The following is a 21,328-nucleotide window of genomic DNA, read 5'->3' on the forward strand; positions in this document are numbered from 1 at the left end:
TATTGCAGTAATGCTTAGAGGTTTCAAGCAGCCACATTTTGTCTCGTTTTCTGTGAACTCCCTGACCTCAAAAGCACAATTTCTAATGGCAGGGTCAAATGCATCTGCTGCAGCGGCTGCAAAGGGGTTAACAGATCCACCAAATACTTGGCTGATCCTGGGAAACTGAGGCCCTATCCTGCAGGCACAGCTCCCATTGACGCCAATTAGCGAGGTTTTTAATCTTAAATACTCCCCAAATAGCTCCAAGGTTTGAATTTTAAAAGACTGTTGTAATAACTGGCTTCTTCCGCAGTCAAGTTTCTTGGTTAATCAGTACTCATTTCCTAGCAGGTTTTCACGGACCCCAGCAACCTTCAGAGGCATATTCGTTCCCAGCATGTTGGGGCTCGTGCTCACGCTTGTCCAGAGTGTGGCAAAACCTTTGCCACTTCTTCAGGCCTCAAACAGCATAAACACATCCACAGCAGTGTCAAACCTTTTATATGTAAGTCTTCAACTAAACATCTTTGGTTAAGTGTTATTTCGTTTGTCGTAAAGCACCATAATCTGGAAGCAGGAGGTTGCGTTGCGCTCCCGTTGAATTTCTCATCGGTTTCGCGGGGGCTGTGAGTTATTAAATGAGTTCTGGGTGATTCGTAGTCCAATGCAAAGCGTCATTTTCGTACAATTTTCCTTTTGAGACAGACACTGTACGCTGTATAAATGTACCTGTTGTCCTGGGGATATTTTTCCACACACAGATGCGAAGAGCAAGCGGGGAGCGAGATTTAGCAAGAAGGAGCCGCTCCAGGCTCGGCGGCTGCAGCCTCATTGCTTTGCACTGCGCCAAGGTGGCTGCTCTCCTTCCTTCTCCTCCACACGATCAGCAGCTCCCTGTGCCGGATCTGGCCCCGTGGCGCAGGGCAGCGTTAGTGCTGGTGCAGGGGAAGAGGTGACAGTGCCAGGGTGGGCAGGGAAGGGTGGCGGTGGCTGCCACCACAGTCAGGACATGCTGGGAATTGGGCAGAGCCAGCAGTACCTGGAAGGCTGCTGTGCTTTAGGAGTTAATTTTGGGCCACAGAGTCTCCACAGCAGATGCCATGACTTTTGCTGGAGTTGGAAAATAAACCTTGGAGGCAGTGAATTGCAGTTGGAGGAGCTTGCCACCCTCCTTGAGGATCCTTTGCATGCCCCAGATTTTAAGTATTGAGTTGAGCTATTAGATCTTTGCCAACAGCTGCTCCGGCAATAAAACTTGTCTCGTATGTGGGCCTGACTCTGTACTGGGCTATAAAATGGATCCTCAAAGTCTCACGGGTTGTGCTTACTGCTGAGCCAAATCCTGCTAGGAGATGGGGAAGCTGGGTGCACGGTAACGTTGCAGGTTGCTTTCTCTCACCAGGGAAGCAGAGGCAGAAAATATTTAAGAATATTGTTCCTGGTAGTGCTAATCTTCACCACAGTCTTTTCACGCACCTGCTATATCTTGAAAGGCACCTTGTGACCACCTCCCGCTAAACCTTGTCCGTTAAACCTCTTAATCTTTTGCTGCTCTCAACAATAATTTACTAAAATACCAACACCACACCTGGACAAAGCGGTGGCCGCATGCTAACGTAATTCCTCAAGAGGAGGAGTATTGGCTTGAAAGACTCATTTGTGCAAAATCTGTATACCTGCCATTGGGTTAGATAATACTTTAGGTTTGGGCTTCTTCAATGAGAAAATGTATAACTAGATCCGATAATAAATATCACTAATAATTTTAAACCTGATTACAGGTTAAGTAATTATACTTAAAGATTATAATTATTAGAAAACAGTAACTTCTGGATAGGTAGGGAGTTTTCAGATGGTCCTGTTGCAATGCCCTACATAAAAGTCTTAAGTGGCTTCTCTCATAAAAGAAATGATCTCTCAAGTGCTCTTTGTGACTATTTATTCTGATAAATCAAAACAGCAACCGGTATTCTTCGTTATGTACAGTGTGAGGGATGAAAACCCATTGAGCAACCTATGAATAACAGCCATGTAATTGCAGAACAAAAGGGTTTGGAGACCACATGTTTGGTAGGCTTTGCTGAGCGATGGGAGGGAGGTAGGGTCACCTAAAGGAGATATCTGTTTTCCACCAGAAAGGCCACACACCATGATTTACTCGTACCAGTCTGTTTATGGCAACTGTCTCTTATTACAGTACACCACCCAAGCTTGAGTGAAAACTCACCAACACTAAGGTAATTACTCACTGCCTTCGCAAAATCTCCAGCCTCTCCAAATAGAAACCACATGCCATAATAGACTGAACATATTCAAAATAGTACTTACGGTAATTTTTTTTAATAAGCAGAAAATATGCAAACTTAACTGCTGGCTAATTTGGGGTCCAGAGACAATCGCGGTACAGAGCGTGCATAGGCCTGAGATGAATTTTTGCAATTTGGGAGCCAGATTGGGAGTTTGCGTTAAACCTGGGGTCTGTAGAGCAATAAAAGCTGCAAGGAGGGAAGCTTCCCTTACAAGTTAGTTGCTTAAAAGTATGGCGCTGAGATTTAAAGGGTGTAATAAGGTGTAATAGGAGAAATCAAACCCAGCTTCTGTTGCTTTGATATGTGGAAGCAATTAAAGTTGATAACCATCCCCCATCTACTAAAGCTTAAGCAAAGCTTTACTTGGAAATAAAAGTCATGCGCTGAAAAAGAGGTAGATCTCGTAACACGAACTTATCTGAGGAGTCCTGGCTCCTGGGAATATCCACGGAGGTCAAGGTGGCATAATCGATTTAGACACAGTCTCCTCCAAAATCAGCGGAGCACTCGCTGTGCGCTTCACTGATGCCATGTTACACCCAGGCTTCAGGCGATGGTCCCCAAGAGAAAGACTACTCTGGGGAGTAACAGCTTCGGACCTGGGCCCAAAATTTCTTTGCCAGCCTTGACATCCTGTGGATTGAACAGACTGCCTGTTAAATGCAAGAGGCACCTTGAGCAAGCAGCACCTCATTAAATAGTTTTAAATAACTTTTATGCTCAAAAAGGTAAAGTCCTCAGTACAACCGTTAATTGTTTGATTGAGTTTATAATAATAAATATTTACATATTTTAATGGTGTTGCCATTATTGGTTTAATTTAGTTTTAACACTGAGATAAAATATATTTAGTCAAATGATTAATTTGCATCTCCCTTAATAGTTTGGAAGGATATCTCTCAATTGTAAGTGTGTATTTTTGCTTTTCTCCAGAGTAGGATATTTCTTGGTTCTGTTGACTTTTGACTATATTAATGTAGAAGAATAATTTAATAATGTATCGACGTTCTTTAGGGGAGAACTTCCCAAACTTTAGGAAGACCAAATCTGTGCCAATACACCCCTTTTCACCCACTTGCCTCTGTAGCTTACCTGAGTGTTATATTTAATACAGTCATGTGAATAAGAAGCAGGCCCTCAACACAACCTAGTAGAAGATCAAAAGTTCACAAAACAAGATTTGTTTTTAATTATACATTAGCCTTGCCTTGTAAATGTATGCACTGGAGATGATTTTTTTCTGGAAAAATATGCATGGTCTGATGCTCTGCTGCTCTATGTTACGCATAACTCTATCGGTGTTGATGGAGTTATCCTGCTTTACGCAAGGAGAAGAGTTGGCCCATAATATCCAAGATGATGCTTGTGCAAACCTATGGATATGTCCATATCCATGTGGATATGAGTCACCATTTTGGTCAGTTTAATTTTGGTTTCTGTGATCAGCCTGATGGGAGCATGGGGAGCTCTTTGTGTAAGGCCTCACCAGTGAAGGTAAGGGGCCTGATTTGGTACCATGAAGGATGGAGGTGACTTTCACTGTGGGAGCAGAAACCTTATGCTTGTGATTAGGCTAAAAATAGGAGAAAATAGCAGAAAAATTGGAGCTTTGTACTGCAACAAATAAATGACAAATAGTTCTATAATAAATAAAAAAAATAGTTCTATGTTAAATAGGCAAATAAAATATTTTCCAAAAAAAGAAACAGAAAGTACTTCTCCAGAGAAAATCAAGCATTTTCAAGGAACTAGAATAATTTCTTTTCTTTTTTCCTTTCTCCTCTCCTCTCCTCTCCTCTCCTCTCCTCTGCTCTCCTCTCCTCTCCTTTCTCCTCTCCTCCTCCCCTTCCCTTCTGTTTTTCTCTTCCTTCTTGTCTCTCTTTTTCCTTTCTCTTCCATCTTTTTTCTTCTTACTTCTTCATTTTATTTTTTATTTTCTCTCTTTTCTTTCTTGTCTTTCCTTGTGAATGAAGATTTCCAGCAGGAACAGTAACTGATACACAGCAACAAACGTTCTTCCTGAATTACCGCATTGCAAATTTCCTGTGTTTGGGCCCAATTCTGGACTCTTTACCCCATGAATTGTCCCGGGGATGTCAACGGGACGTGAACAGGGAAAACGGGTGGATGAGGCAGGATCAGGCCCTCGAACAATAGCGGCATTGTTGCTGAGATATGAAGCAGCCTGCTGAAGAGGTAAACAGTTAAGAGATGACAACAAGTGGTCAAGTTTCTCAAGGGCAGAGATTTAGAGGAGCAGGAAGGCTAGCGCAGGCCCCGGTGCGAGTGGAAGTTAGAGGACGTGATTGCAGTTCATGGGAACCAAGAGTGCAGGATGGGATACATTCAATTCAGTTTCCTTTGCAGGCTTAAAATAGAGCCATTGTAAATTATGTCAGTCTGTCTCAAATCATGAAAATGATTGTTAAAAAGGCCTCAGAATACACAATGTGTATTGTTGTGTGGCTTTGATGTGTGAAAGATGAGAGCTTATGATATAACACAAATTAAATAAAAATAAAGTGGCCACATGCTTTTTCCTGGCTGGGGAAAAAAAAAAAAAAAAAAGGATTTATTACAGAGGGATAACACTGCTTACTGATAATGCGGCTGCCTTGTTTTTCAACAAGGCTGGAGCTGATACTGTTAGGAACAAGGTAGTGCAGAGGTACAGACAAATTTTAGCAGAATGAAGAGCGCAAGACATAGCGCAGCCTTGGGCCTTGCCCGATGCCCCTGCTCTTCCAAAGGATGGGGAGCTGAGCGTTACCCTCTTCCAAACCACATTTTAACTTACAGACCTATAACCCGGTTGCTGCACCAGTTTGCTCCCTAAGGTTTGTAGCGGCCAGAAAATCAGGGACCTGCAAAATCCCGTTTGCTTCAATGACTTGATTCAGTCTTCATAGCGTCTCCGTCTGCACCACCGGGACCGCTTTCAGCCTCCTGCTACTGAAAATGGTTGGGGGAAGCTGGGTTCCGACGTGCCAAGTGTCGCAGGCTAGATCAGGCCCCTGAGCTCAAGGTAGATCTCCCCTCTGTGGTTTCAAGCTTTCTCCAAGTGCTGCTTTTGTGAGGCTGAAGCTGTTCTCATCCCAGAGGAGTTTGAAAGGAAATCCATCGAGCTGTTTTGAGCATCAGACATGCAAATAAATACAGCTGCATTCTTAAAGGAAATTGTTGTTGGAGTAGAGAGTATTTTTTTCATGTGCAGGAGACAAATAAGCAATATTAAAACTAGTAAATTTATTAACGTGGAATTTAGAGTTACAGCGTCCCAGGCACCTGTAGGGACTGTATGCAGTACACGAATAGAAGTGCTTTAGACATACGAGCGTACTAGATTGAGGTTACTCAGGCTCTCGCCTGGACTTCTGTGAGATTAAATTCTTAATTTTAAGTGGAAAAAAATGTTGTTTGTTCAAAAGGTTATGCACTTGGAAACACCCGGTTGTCTCCTCCTTCACCTCTTTCATATCTTTGTGGTCTTGCAGACTGAAAGCTCTGTGAGGCAGCTCTGTCTATCTCCTGTCTGGTCCTGCAAATATTTATTTTAATGACTAACTTTCCACATGTGAATAGTGACATAAATGGATGTCATTTGAAGACACAAGTGCTCACTCGCGTGGGAGCACTGTGGGTTCATACGGTGTTACAGCACCGAGCTGTGGCTCTTGGCGGGGCGCTGGGTGCTAATGCAATATGGAATAATGGTACCGAGTATGCAACAGTGTGCAATGCAAAGAGCAAACACGGGAACTTTGTCTTTTAGTGATTTCAGACCTTTTCTGTTTCTCGGAGCGGGTTTTGGTGCTGTCTTTAGACATTTGTCTGCTTGGATGCCTTGCTTTGGAAGAGTACGGTAGCTTTTCGTACGTTTGTGCACCCAGCCTTCTCCTTACGGCTTCCTAATTGACATTTGGTGGGTAAAAAAATGGTGTTATTTGCAAAATTTTGAGGGTGGGGGCAATTACCATAAAGCCTGAGATGTGTTGTTGTTGTTGTTTACATACAGGTGAGGTCTGCCATAAATCCTATACTCAGTTTTCAAACCTTTGTCGTCATAAGCGCATGCATGCTGATTGCAGAACCCAAATCAAGTGCAAAGACTGTGGACAAATGTTCAGCACTACGTCTTCCTTAAATAAACACAGGAGATTTTGTGAGGGCAAGAACCATTTTGCAGCAGGAGGATTTTTTGGCCAAGGCATTTCACTTCCTGGAACCCCAGCTATGGATAAAACGTCCATGGTTAATATGAATCATGCAAATCCGGGCCTTGCTGACTATTTTGGAGCCAATAGGCATCCTGCTGGTCTTACCTTTCCAACAGCTCCTGGATTTTCTTTTAGCTTCCCTGGTCTGTTTCCTTCAGGCTTGTACCACAGGCCACCTTTGCTACCTACTAGTTCTCCTGTTAAAGGACTACCGAGCGCAGATCAGACAAACAAAAGTCAAAGTCCCCTCATGACCAATCCTCAGATACTGCCAGCCACCCAGGATATTTTGAAGGCACTAAATAAGCAACCATCAGTAGGGGAGAATAAGCCAGTGGAGCTTCAACCAGAGAGGTCCTCTGAAGAGAGGCCGCATGAGAAACTCAGTGACCAGTCAGAGAGTAGTGACCTTGACCTTGACGATGTCAGTACCCCCAGTGGCAGTGACCTGGAAACCACCTCGGGCTCTGATCTGGAAAGTGACATTGAAAGTGAGAAAGAGAAATTTAAAGAAAATGGTAAAATGTTCAAAGACAAAGTAAGCTCTCTGCAGAGCCTGGCTTCAATAAATAATAAGAAAGACCACAGCAATCATTCCATTTTCTCACCATCCTTAGAGGAGCAGACTGCGGTGTCAGGAGCGGTGAATGATTCTATAAAGGCTATTGCTTCTATTGCTGAAAAGTACTTTGGTTCAACAGGACTTGTGGGGCTGCAAGACAAAAAAGTCGGAGCCTTACCTTACCCTTCCATGTTTCCCCTCCCGTTTTTTCCAGCATTCTCTCAATCAATGTATCCATTTCCTGATAGAGACTTGAGACCGTTACCCTTGAAAGTGGAGCCCCAATCACCCAGTGAAATAAAGAAGATCCCAAAGGGAAGCTCTGAGTCTCCCTTTGACCTCACCATAAAGCGTAAGGAGGAGAAGCCACTTACTCCCATACCCTCAAAGCCAGCAGCCCCCTCTGCGGCAAGCCAGGACCAGCCTCTAGATCTCAGCATGGGCAGCAGAAGTCGAGCCAGCGGCACAAAACAAGCCGAGCCTCGGAAAAACCACGTCTTTGGAGAAAAGAAAGGAGGCGACCTCGAGCAAAGGAAAGCTTCGGAGTCCTCCTTGCAGCACGCCAGGCCCACCCCGTTCTTTATGGATCCCATTTACAGGTAACGGACTATTGCTGCCTTCTAGCATCCTTTGGTACAGGCACTTAGGTTTGCCAGGACCACCCGCCCGTAGATGCAGGACAACCCCGTCCCCTTCCCACCGTCCCTGGAGGCATCATCCCACCACCCGGGCACAGAGTGACCTGCGCACCCCACCTCAAATCCGAGCTGCTCAGAGCAAACCCTGGGTCTGGTACTGCTGCAATTAGCAAGTCTTCATGACTGCCCTCGTTGCAGTGAGTCATTAGTTTAACCTGCGCAGCTTGGCATGCAGAAGTTGAATGTATTCTCTTACCTAGAAACCATCGGTATTGATGGTTTATTTACCATACCATACCATTATGTATATTTACCATGTATTGGACACCGCTGGTTGCCCCAAATTCCTTTTCTTCCAAAATGCTGCCCACTCACCTTTACTGCCGTCAGCCTTCCCCTGGAAAGTAGAAAGCATCTCACCAGGGTGCCAGTTGTACACCACCTGAATTAAGTAGGAGTACCTCATAAGTCCAAAAAAGAAGCAAATTTGCCCTAAGGTGTATAGAAAGTAAGGAAATTGAGAGTGATTTCAGCCGGTTTTTGCACTGATTTGAGCAATGGGTTGGTTTATCTGGGCATTTCGTTAAAATAATTGAAGGTGCAGTGTCCTTGTGTGTACAAAGCCTAACCAGTGGGCTAGTTAATCTGATCTACCCTGTGAAATCAATGGGAGCCTTGTCGTTGGCTTTGATGGGTGCACAAGCACACACTGTCAGTGAGCTGAGGTTTTAAAAACCAGTGGTAAAATCCTGAGCCCTCAGTGATTCCCAGTAGTGCGGAGATGGATCTCACTGGGATCTGGATTTCACCTGCATCCTGTGTACGTCAGCCCCTCTTTGCCCTTCACCTTTCTGCTTGTATATCTGTAACCAGCCAAAGTCATGCATCTAAATTAGTTTAGAGAAATATTAGCCATAAAAATATTTGTCTGTAATATAAATGACTGATTTTACAGCCTATTGTTAAAAAAAAAAAAAAGTTACTGCCATGTAAATGATGTTAATTTATTACTCTATCTGAAAAAGAAATGCTATGGGCAAAGTTTTTCAAGAATGCTCCCACATAAGACGACAGGTATGCATTATGAAGAAACAGGATGTGATGCTATTTACTGAGATGGTTTTATTCATGCCAGATTGATATCTGTATTAGACCATAGGTTTTCTTTGCGTCATATTAATTTTAAATGCCTGAAGCAGTGGAAATAATGATCCGTGTTTTATGGTCCTGCATTACAAACTAATGAAATCTGTACAAATCCTGGCAGAGTAGCACGAGGCCAGTTGTTACCAAGCCTTCCTTTGCCGTGACTTACATCTACGTATAGACAACAGGATCTGTCCCTTAAACCGTACACATCAGTAACAGAAAAAAAGCAAAAACCTCAAATTTCCACACTGCTTCTGAATTATCCGTGCTGAGTTTCGCTGCCTAAATGCCCAACGGTCTTTGTTGCTGGCACATCAGATTCAGTGCATTCCTACAAGGCTGCCTTTCTCGCCCTGCTGTGCGCGGCCGTGCACGAGGAGAGGGTTCCAGGGTGGTGGCTGGGATGTCTCACATGGGCAGATGAGAAGGGACCCATTGCTCAAGGCTCCTCTTGCCTTGAATTCCACTCCTCTGAGTGGAGAGCACACTCAGTTGCCTTATTTCTTCATAAAAGTGCTTGGTAGTTAGTCATTGGTTCCTGTTATAATTATTACCGGTCTTTTGAAATGGGATTATTTCCTATGTAAATGGTATCATCTCCCTTTAATCCACAGCCCCCACCCGCAGTAATGAGTTGTATGCGGGAATCGCGAGTTGACTATACTTCCTTATCTTTTACCGTTATCTCTGAGAAACAAATTACTTGATGTATAATTGACTATTTTAAACATGAGTAGCTGTATAATTATTAATGTCTGAGACTGATTCATCACAAGCAAATCTAATTTTAACATTTACAGAGTAGAGAAAAGAAAATTAACTGACCCACTGGAAGCTTTAAAAGAGAAATACTTGAGACCTTCCCCGGGATTCTTGTTTCATCCACAAGTAAGTATTTTGGGAATTTTGATGTTGTAAACAAGCCTGTTGATGCTTCAAAGCAGGTGCAGAGAAATGAATGCAGTCTTAGTCATTTTTGGATTTCCTAAAACACACAGTTTTTGCTGCACCATTGTGGTGGAAAAGCATAAGCATTGTTCTGAGCTTCTTGATGTTTTGCAGATGAAACAACATGTTTTGATTATAGAGGAAGCCAGATTCAAACTACATGTATGTTTTAGAACTGTGTTTCTCTAAAACCGTAGCGTAGCTACCAACTCTTGCAGCTACCCATGTCTTCTTCAGCACTCTCCCATGCTCTGGGCCGTTGCAGTGGAGTCAATATTGACTACAAGGAGGCAATGTAGATTCAAAGTTGGGCCAGCAAAGCTGAGCATCCCAGTTGTCAATATTTAAGGACTCCCAGAAAAGAGAGAAAACCTTCCACCCAATTCTTTCAAGTCTTAGAAGCAAATGCTCCATCTCTTTTAGGTCGCCGCTGTGGGCTAGCTATAGCGTGTGCAGTGACATTGTAGGATCCCTGCTCCTCCGTACCTGAAGACATGCTATATGAGAGGGCTGCTGTCTTGTTCACAGGCCATAATTCTGCTGCTTATTTGCTGGATAACAAAAATTTAGGAGGGTGTCCCTAAAATGGGTAACAACTGCCATGTGTATGTAGTATAGAAAGAGGACCTGTACGCCAACTATACGTTGCTTTTCTTCAACAACACGGCACCCTCATTTTGTCCTCCTCCTCCTTGCTTAAGGAGCTTTTGCTAAAAATTTGGATTAAATCTTATGCCTGAAATAAAATGCTCTGTGATATTTGCAAATTTGAACCCCTTGCTGACTACGGGCTGTTTCATCCTAATAATGACACCCCATACGTGTCTTGTATTTTAAGCACACAACCAGGAGCTGCTGTCTCTGGTTCAGCTTCCTCTAATTCCTGGGCAAACAGTGCCACTAATCTGCCACCGCTTGCCTTTTTTTTTTTTTTTTTCCCCAATGAAGTCAACAGTTGTTATGTCCTAAGTTGTATGGAATATATTCTGAAATATGGGACTTCTGGAGAACTGGGAAGAGCAGCTGATGGCATATATAGTTGCAGATGCACAAACATAATGCTATTGCATGGGTGGAGAGTGCCGAAAAACACCCCGTTCCAGTTCCAATGCCTGAAGGAAGTAACGGATCTATTAAGTATAAAAATTGCTGAGAATTTATGTACAGGATTTAATAACAGCTCAGCACCTCTTGCAGAGTTACCTTATTTGCCCAAGTTGCAAAGCAACAAGTAAAGATTCCCATTTCACAGCAGATAGTGCTAATGCACAAATATGTGAACAGGAGCTCAATCCCCTTTGTGTCCCCTGGTGTAAAACCAGGCTGGTTCCTCTCCATCAAGTGAGTGATTCTGTTAGAGCAGCTAAGGGGCTGTAAATTAATAGTAAATTATTTAAATGCTGCAGGTTGGTCTGGTGACGGTGGTAGGTAGCGTGGTCAGTGGGTGGGAAGGGAGGCTGTTTGGGTAAAATGCACTGTTAGAAGTTTGGCTGTGGTGGGCAGGGAAGGAGTTGGATACTCTTCTATGTAGCGTTGTACGAGACTGAGTTACCTGGGGAAAGGGAGGAGGGTTAATGGGAGTTAGGTGAGGATGGTGTAGGCGTGCAGGTGAAATGGGGACGTTGGGCGTTTTGCCATTAGCGGGCAGGAGGTTGGGATTTCACCCTTCGTGTTTTTTCCTGGGGGGTTGGTTAAATCTGTTGTTGGTGCCCAAGGAAGGTCCCAGCGTGGTCACCGAGTCCGTCAGCGTGAGCAGGAGGTGTCGGATGCCACCTCCCCGCGGCGGTGCCAGCCGAGCACCCTCTGGCAGGAGGGAGGGATAATGTGCACCTGCGTTGCTGAACACATGCACGGCAGCGCACAAATATGCCCGTTCTACCTTTTTGCCCATTCCGCCACACTCCTCATTGTGCAATAGGAAAAAAAAAAAAAATCCATGGTAAAGACTGGCTTTCATTTTATCGCTTACCTAGCTGCTAGGGATAACGTCTTTAACTTGGTGTGAGATGGATGGATACAAAGGTCACGAGTGTAACATGCACTCTTAATGTATTGTAAAAAAAACCCTAAACCACCATCACATGTCCTGTCAAAAGAGTAAGTGCCAAAATCTGCTTTCTTGCAGACTTTAATAGAAAGGAGTCTCCTGTTTGCAAAGGCAGCATTTGGCTCAGTATTTATGGAGGACTGGGGAACGACTTGCAGAAAAGCTGTTTTTCCTTTATAGTCCTGTTCACTCCTGTAAAAGTACAGGTGTGGAGTGCACTGCAAGTTTTCATTTTCTGCTGGCAGGATTTATCTGTGTTAAATATAAAAAAAATTATTGTTTGTGTCCTACAAGTTTGAATTTCTGTAGGTGAATTTATTTCTGAAACTTGCTATCTAATGAAGCAAGAATTTATTTTTTTTAACTGGATAATATGACAGCTAACAGATGGATCTTTAAAATAGACTGCTGAAGTAGAAATTAAAGACATAAACTCTAGTCCTTACCTTGTCCCTGCCTGGGCAAAATCCTTCCCAGTGGCAGTGGCCCAAAAGCTATGAAAATTAGATCATTTAATGGTATTTCACAGTAATCTGCCATTACAAGGATTGCATTTTTAGGGAGAGAATACCCCGATGCAACAAATCATTCAGAATAACATCTTAATTAGTATCTTTAAATAAAATCTTAATTAGTAGATTGATTGCAATGAGGGTTCCAACGCAGGAATAATGTGTTGTTTTTGTTTCAATTTTGCTCCCAGTTCCAATTGCCTGATCAAAGAATTTGGGTAAGTTCATTGCTTATATTTTTGATTTAATCATTGTGAAATAAATTGCATAAGAAAAATATAATATGAAAGATAACTTACCACTCAATTACGGAGCATGCCATGCTTTCCTACAGAGTGTCGTAGCTGTAGTGGATAAATATCCTCTTATGTCAAATTGGCTTTATTTTTACCTACCTCATCTTGCCGTTTTTATTTGGTGAAGGCAATGGGAGCTTTACCTGAGTGAGGGTTTCAAAATGCAGTCTTTGTTTATATTTAAGTAAAATTGTTCCAAGCCATTTCCTTCAGAGATTGCAGTGAAATTTTCAGGCTGAAATCTTGTTAGATTGCAATAGTTATAAATATTTAATCTGCATTCAAGACATTAAAATACAGAGCCTCAGAGGACTTCACATTTCTATCTTGCATTGACTTCAGTGGGAGTTAGTCACTTTAACAGCTTTGAAGTTTTGAGCTTAATTGCTCATTGCTGTACTTAAAGCAGAAATAAAACACCCATTTATTTGCCATGTTTGGGTCAAATTTGTCCTCTGTGTATACTTACATCGTCCCCCTTATGTGAACAGGAATTGTGCTTTTAGTACTATGGGATAAATTTGAGCTTGCTCTTCTATTTTTATAAAACGTTATTTATAATACATCTAAATTGTTCATGAATATATAAAAGCTACAGCAACTGCTTTTGCAGATGCAACTCAAATAAGACCGTGTTTTGCTCTTACATTGCTGGCTCCTCAGCTGCAGTGCTGAACCCATAAATACTTGTCCCAGATTTTTCCCAACCTTTGGGCTTCGGAGGGGAGAGCTGGAGCCAGCCGGCTGCGGCTCGGGTCCTGACTCACTCTCGCTCATCACTCGCAGTGCGACGTGGACTAATTTCACAAGACGAAGCCAGAATTTCGCAAAATGAGAGCCGAGATCTTCATGTACTCTTTCCCACGTGCGTCTCTGTACGGGGCTAGCGCAGGAGCCCTCAGAGGTGCTGCCCTTGCAGATTGGCACATAGCCCTGCTCTCCTGCCTGCCGTGCACGGCACGCTGCAAAAGCAGCGACGGGCCTCTGCTTTGCGTACACGTGGCTTTTAATCTCATTTTCTTCCTGTAAAGCAATGGTTTAGGCATCTGCAAAAGATGCGCTAGGATCCAGAGGTGAAAGGAGCTAAGCAGGCACCGAAGGACTCCTGCGAGCACCCATAGACCCCTAACGAGCTCAACGGATAGGAGGTAGGGTTAGATGCCAGAGCACAAGAGGTGGTTCCCAAACATTTTCTCTGCAGTAGAGGGAATTCAGTGTAGCACGTGAAGGGGCCGTGGCAGGATTTGTGATTTGGTCCAGGCACCCTGGATCCTCTGCTCTCAGAAAAGTGGCTCTGTTTGGGCATATTTGGGAAGGCAAAAAACCCAGTGCAGTCTATTTCTTCTGTCTGCTTCCCTTGACATTGGCTTGGTCCTCAACTTTCCATCATCCTGCTTTTTTTTTGTGAGCGTATGTCTCCTGGCCATGCTAGTGCTTTGAGCAGCTGCAGCAGAAATACGTATTTAAAACATGAAGTGCCTAGAGCAGGATGCTGGTTCCTGGATGAATCTTCATCTTGAGAGATTTGAATATGTCACACAAGCCTTTCTATCTCAATTCACACTTGCACGTGCCATATATTTCAGATTATTTCAGATTGTTTTTCATTGTTTGGCAGGAACCCTATAGTGCAAATCAATGGGCAACGCCCCCTCTTGAAGGGACCTTGATTTATTTAGTCCGTAGACTCTTTCAGCACCTTCTGATCCCATCAAGAGAAGGTGCTCTAAAGAGGTTCAGACTTTATTTGCAAAAGCTTTATGGAGAATCATTGTAAATAATTAACATAATTTTACAAATAAATGAAAAGAAATTTGGTAAGTGCATTAACAAAGCTTTTATTTTATTGGGCTTATTTTAGGACACTATCCATTCTGTTAGATCAGCCAAATCTCCACCAACTGCATTAATACAAATAGAGTCATTCTGGAACTATACTGCAGATCAGCAGGAGTTTCTCACTACTGCTTCATAAAACTCAGCCACGTGTGATAAGTCTCTTGAACGTGAATATAGCTCAGCCAAGTTCCATGGATGGATGTCCAAATACACACAGTTTCAAGACAACAAATTCACAAGTCGTAGTTTTTAGAAAAAGCATTACAACTTGAACCGGGGAGGAAGAAATCCTGAGCTTTAATAGTTGAGTTTTCAAGATTTCTCTAAATAACACTAGTAAAAATAGAAAGCAAACATTGAACATTTTTTTTCCCGTGAGTTACAACCATAAAGTCAGTTGTTTTTGCGATAATAGCGATGAAGGAGTCGCGTTTGTAAAACATGAGGTCATGTAATTCATGACATTGTCTGCTAGATTATTTCATATCATCAGGTTATTCTTAAAAAGCAGCAGCAAAACCCCTTTGCTTTATTTATGCCACTTTTTCTTCTGTTGGTTAATAAATTTTAAGACAAATGTTCAAGGCCCCTGCTGATCATATCTTGCCCGTTGAAATGTTTATAAATACTTGTTTTAGCCGATTATGGTAATGTCTGCATTTTTGAGTCGGAGCTGGGGAATTGCGACTGCATATTAGTTTGCGTCAGTAGGAGGTTAATAGCCTCTCAGGGAGCGGGAGGGAGGTGGGGGAAAGCTGCTTCCTTTTCCAGACATCTGGACGCAGATAGAATCAACAACTCTTATATACGTAAATCAAAAGTTACTGTTCTATATAAAATACTGTCATTCACTGATCTCAGATTAGTAGCAGACATGACTTGTCCATAAGGCAATAGCTGTATGTAAAATATGTAATCGGATCTTCTCGCTCTCCTACCTCCTTGGAGGGCTTTCTCCATGGACATGGCAATTACACTAATCCCATCCTTGGGGTCAAGCGGTACCTTCCTCCCCGTGTCCCGTTCAGGGATCGCCGCAGTCCTTGGGCAGTCGGCTGGGATGCAGACCCCTCCTGAAAGCGCTGCCGGGTGGCTCGAGCTGCACGCCTGCCTCCATGGTGGTCCTCCGGGACCATCCCCAGAGAGACAAGGTGGCCACGAGCACCCACCTACAACCTGCCAGGACAGATGCTATCGCTAACAGCTTGCTCCAGGAGTTGGGTGGATTGCTGACCGGTAGCATCTCCATGGTCAACGCAGCTCCTGTGGAGGCAAGTCGTGATTTGCAATCAGCCCTAACGGTGTTTTGAAGGAGTAAGAGCTACTTTGGTTGTGTTTCAGCTGAAAGAGGGAGTTTCATTGTGGAAGAGGGAAAGTCATCCCCTGGGTTAATAATTAGTCAAAAAAAAAAAAAAAAAAGAAAAACCCTTTGGAAAAAAGGGTAAGAATAAATTAGTGATTTTTACAATCATTGAAGATTATCGGTGAGTCCGCCTAGGGGTGTCACTGGGATCTGAACTGTGGCATATATCTGTAAATGGTATAGGAAGAAGCATGACCAGGCAAAGAGCAAAGTTTGTGACTGTTTATTGAGAACAGCTAAATCCAAAGCTGACTATGAAGATTATGCAGAAGATTCACAGAAAGCTGAGTCACTGGGGATTAAAATAGCAATAAAACTCAATGTCAGTAAGTACCCAGTAACACTGAGGGGAAAGTGTGACTCTTAACTCGTGTCATTCAGGAAAAAGATCTTGAGGTTGATAGTTTTATGAAAATATCATCCAAGTGCTTAGCAGAAAGGAATTGAAAACATCATTATGTTATAGTGCCTTCAGATCTTGAATACAGCGAAGTCTCTCTCAAAAAGGACATAGTAGATTAGAAAAGACACAGAAAAGTGCAACAATGATGGTCAGAGGTAGGGAACAGCTTCCATACAAAAAGAGACTAAGTAGATTTTGATTTTTTCAGCTTGGGAAAGAAATGCCTGAGGGAGTTGTGCCCCAGCTCTATGAGACCATGAATGGTGAGCAGAACCTGAATGAGAAATGGTTATTCATTAGTTTTAACAATACAGAAAAAAAAAAGAGGGGCACCTAGCTGAATTATCAAGCAAAAGGCTTAGAAGGAACAAAAGCCAGTATCTTTTCATATGCACCTAATTAAATTGGCGAACTCTCCTTGACAAAAACATAAATGGATTTGAAAAGGGTTTAGCCAAATGAATGGGAGCAGCAGCCACCACTGGCTGTTCAACACCACAGTCGAGATCCAACCTCCAGTTAAGGCTCTTGCATCTTTCATTGCTGGTGCGTGACAGAAGGCACTGGGGAGAAGGTCTGTCCCTTGCCCGCCCTCCTGCACATCCCCTGGGGCCACTGCTTCAAAGCAGGGTACCAGCTTCCCAAAAGCGTGTGTTGCAGGTTTATAATTCCTGCAGTCAGTGCGACAAACCCCGGATTTCATATTACTCAGTTAATATTTTGCAAGTAGACTGATGAGCAGGGGCTGCCTGTCTGCATATAAAGTCTGCAGGAGAGTTTGTTGTGGGTCTGAGCTGGCAGGATTTTATGGGCTGTAACAGGTCCATGCAGCCCAGGTGCCTGTCTTGCGATAGGGAATTGCATCCTGAACGCCCCGAGCTCCAGGACTTCTTGAGAAAATGCCCCAGTTTTGGTTCTTGTGAGCCCTATCTCCAGCAGATAGTAACAGCTCAAATTATCCTGACAGCGATGGAGTGCAGCCGCCTCGTATTAGCACAGGCTTGGGGCCGAGCACTTCCCGTTGTTGCTGGTGCATTTCTTGAAAAATATAAATCATACCAGGTAACTACATAGATCAGTCTTTAAAAAAAACCCAAACAACAAACACAATAGTCATTCCTACGGTGAGAAACATATTTTTGGAAAGCGAGTAATACTTTAAAATAATTGGAAGTGCTTGCGTTTCCTCTGAATAAGGGATTTAAGATTAGATGCTGATTTCATACCTATTTTGGGACTGATGTAATCCTGGAGGCCGTGTTGGAGGTACCACTGATCTGCATCGCCGTACATTAGAGAAGAATTAGTCTCAATTTCTCCTCTGGAAAATCCTGGAAATAAGAACTAAAACGAATAAGCATGACTAAGCCATTTTAAATGTAAAGGGGAAAATAGTTGCTTTAATATATTACTGTAGGGGACCATGTGCATGAGAAATGGTGATCCAAAAATGATTTAAAACCACTAGATAATGAAACTGACTTGAATATTAAATATACATAAATAAAACATTTATTATACTTCTCAATGCCCTTATTATTCTTCACCACAAATATGTGCTATCATAACCCATGCACTGTCTTGTCACTGCTAATCAGCCGGAAGGCCAAAGGTCATTTTTCATTCAAACCATTTATTTTCCACAACTGCAAAATAGACAAATGAATTCTTGTGGGGAACAATTAGAAGGAATTAAAGTCAGTGGAAAGACTATTGTAAAAGCTTTAAGAATCAATTCTGACTAAAGAAAAAGATTAAGTCATGTAAAAAGAAATATATGGTAATGTTGAGTTGTATGGGTTGATAATGACATCTCGGTGCCGAGATAGAATTACCTCCTCTCCCAGCAGCATCATCATTACATATCTCACGCCTGTGATCAGTACACGTCAAAATCCTTCATATTGACAAATGTGCTGTCCACTTGCATCTGTGGAGAATGGTTTAGCAGCTGAGTGATTATGAATCAAACCCCAGGCTTACGGCCCCTACTGCCTCGCAATGCTTTCACATTTGTTGCCTGACAAGTAAATGTATCTTGACTTCCCTCTGAGATTTTTTTTTTTTTTTTTTTTTCACCGTGTTTGATGAAAGACATTTGGCAAATTGGCAATGGTACCCTGTACATTGCAATTTGTACTCGGCATTAGGAATCTGAGCATGAAATGAGAGGGCAGGCTACAGGCTAAAGGGGAAAAAACCCCCACAACCCAAAGCCAGAGCTAACCAGCCTGTGAATAGCAATTCCAGGAGACAAACGTGCAATTCTGCCCATTCAGATAAAATTTAAAAAAAACAACAAATGTGCAACTCTTCCCATTGAAATAAAATTTTAAAATCCCAACATTCAGAGCGGTGTCTTAGGATTCTGAAGAATGGGCTGTGAAGGTGTTCTCAGCTGAGGAGCATTCAGCATCTTGTCTTTCATATAATTTCCTCCTTCGTTACAAGCAAGGTATTGCACAGGGCTCATGCTGTGGTTTTTATGCTCAGTAGGTGAGATCTTGGGTTTCTGGTTTTTTCATTTGTTTGTGGTGTTATGAAGAGGCAGATGGTTACTCTCAGCTGTCAGTAGGCTCAGCAGCAGTCTTGAACTCTCCAAGTGACAATGTTTGAGGTTTTGGAGCAGTATTTCATGATCAGTTCCAGACACCTTAAAGGAAACCATTCTTCAGAAATTATTTAGTCCCCACTGCCTGAAAATTACAGACAGCAAACCAAGAGTGGAGACATCCCAAAGTACATAGTGTTTACCAGCGACTAAAGGTAGAGCAGGAATATTAAGAGGTTGTAGAAAAATAGGATAGGCATCTAACAGGTAATGTAAACACATAGCACCAAACCCATCGAAGCTTCATTTCTTATGGATTTATCTCATGGTCTTTGACTGTGATGGGCAAGAAGACTGGACTGAATGGTTGGATGTGGCTGGAACATTGACAGAGCCTCTCTGGATCTGGCTTGTTGAAGCCCTTGGTTAAGCTAGAGTGTTCATAAGGTTTCCTCTGCAATATTTGTCCTCTGCAAGTTGTTTTAAAAAAAAACAACCCAAACTGTAGGAATTCAGTTATTGTTGGTGTATCTATTTTTTCTGTTGATTTGGTCAAAAATGGTCGATAGTTGCAGTAGATGGGATGCATAGACTCATAGGCACACACCCACACAGCATGACTGTATAGACTGGAAATTTATAGAAGCTGAGGCTTAAAAATAGGAAGAAATGAACACTGGCTAATTTAGATTTTGTGTGGAAGCAGCTTTCCATTATAGCAATCAGGACAGGAGTTCTGCTGTATGCTGGGCTTGCAGAGAAACGGCACCCTGTTGTAGCAGTTACGGGTGTTATTCCAAGTGGGACAACATCATGGCCACCACCTTACCTAATGTGCCCCATAATTTTTTGAGACTGCAACTCTACATTTGCTTTTTTTTCTTTTTCCTTTTTTTTTTTTTCTTTTGGCAGTGTATGTTCTTTGTATTTTGGGTTTCCAGTGAGGGCAGAAAGCTGAAGCCGTATTCACCGTGACGGGTTCTGTGCTATCTTCTGTTGCAGATGTCAGCTATAGAAAACATGGCTGAGAAGCTGGAGAGCTTTAGTGCCCTGAAACCGGAGGCCAACGAGCTGATCCAGTCGGTGCCGTCCATGTTCAACTTCCGCGCGCCGCCAAGCGCCTTGCCCGAGACGCTGCTGCGGAAGGGCAAGGAGCGCTACACCTGCAGGTAGCCCCAAAACTGCCCCGTGGTACCCTCCCGGGCTCCCCAAATTGCCCCTGCTCGGGCGGTTGATGGTCTTTCATGTGCCCAACGAAACATGGAAAGTGTTTTGCTTTGGGGTTCTTATTTATTAAATTACTGATGTTATTAAATAACAAGTTTGCCCTGTGTCATACCAGTGTGATAAATGAGGTGGAAACTATTGTATAAACAATTCTTTTTTTCCAAATTTTCTCATCACTTTCACATGCATAAGTGTGCTTTTATTATTGATTTTTTTGATCATAAACTACAGACGTGTTTTTTCTCAGGCTTCTGGCTATAATATCCAAAGGGATAAGTGATAAAATACATGACTTATTAGGACTTATGTGTACAGACTTAAAAAAAAATACAATGAAGATAGTCATTGTACATGTAACCAAAATGAATGGGAGCTTTGTCAAGGAGAGTAGAATTAGCTGTGTGGGTATTTTGAAGGCTTATACATCATGTTGTGAAAAAATAAATGGGATGTTAAAAGTGAAGGGATGCAATCTTCAAAGTCATCATGTGGAGCGACCACCACCCTCATTCACTTAAAAGAGTGCTGTGTGCTCTGTCCCCATACAGAAATGGGCTGAATGTCATTAATAGAACTGGGCCAATTATAAACCGAATATTAATATGTTACTTGAACGAAGGGGGAGGGCTCACAATAATTTTTTTTTCTTGCCATTATTTTTCCCATGACATATTATCGAGTTTAGAGAATGCTTTTTAAATTGCATTATTTAGGTCTCTATATAATCTCCAGAATGTGCAGGCGTTTGACACTGGCATATCGGTTTATCTGATCTTTTTGAAAACATGTCACCTTCTTTCAAGACATGTTGTTATAGAAACATACCTTGATGGATTAGGTCTTTGAGTCTTGTCTGCTCTGATCCTATTCAATGCACAGAATGATGTCACGTTTGCTGACACGTAGAATTGGTTGAAAGGTTTGAAATTTGCCTACATGGAGGCAGAAATCCCAGGCTTTAATAACAGATTTTCTTGATTCCAAATCTGAATGTGACCCATAATCACCTAGTGAGCTTAGAAATTTGGGGTGATCTTTAAAACTGGTATGTTTTCCTATATCCCTTGCTTATGCACAAGAAAAGCTGGTCAGTGCCAGCAATTCCAGTCCCATTCTTGTGCGTGTGTGTCTCAGTCACTTGCATTTGCTGAATGCTTTTATTGAAATGTCATTACACCAAAGCAATGCCAATAATACCATAGACTAATGATTCAATTTGGGCTATGCATCCAGTGCAGCTCAAATTGGGATGTAGCCATTGAAGATTGCATTGTCTTATCAAACC

General features: G+C 42.5%; 1 protein-coding gene across 7 annotated transcripts in view; it reads left to right on the forward strand.

Annotated features, from left to right (window-relative positions):
- Window positions 1-21,328, forward strand: part of MECOM (MDS1 and EVI1 complex locus) — a 344,182-nt gene that overhangs the window by 313,311 nt on the left and 9,543 nt on the right. For 2 of the 7 annotated variants that reach the window (XM_069792770.1, XM_069792774.1), the window contains 5 exons: window positions 331-487; window positions 6,307-7,669; window positions 9,658-9,745; window positions 12,556-12,582; window positions 19,819-19,985. In XM_069792770.1, the coding sequence (XP_069648871.1) occupies window positions 331-487; window positions 6,307-7,669; window positions 9,658-9,745; window positions 12,556-12,582; window positions 19,819-19,985 (1,802 nt within the window). The remainder of the gene's footprint in view (window positions 1-330; window positions 488-6,306; window positions 7,670-9,657; window positions 9,746-12,555; window positions 12,583-19,818; window positions 19,986-21,328) is intronic. The other 5 variants (XM_069792771.1, XM_069792776.1, XM_069792772.1 and 2 more) reach the window with 5 other exon arrangements.

The sequence above is a fragment of the Haliaeetus albicilla genome, chromosome 9 (genome assembly GCF_947461875.1).
Source record: "Haliaeetus albicilla chromosome 9, bHalAlb1.1, whole genome shotgun sequence".
Classification (NCBI taxonomy): domain Eukaryota; kingdom Metazoa; phylum Chordata; class Aves; order Accipitriformes; family Accipitridae; genus Haliaeetus; species Haliaeetus albicilla.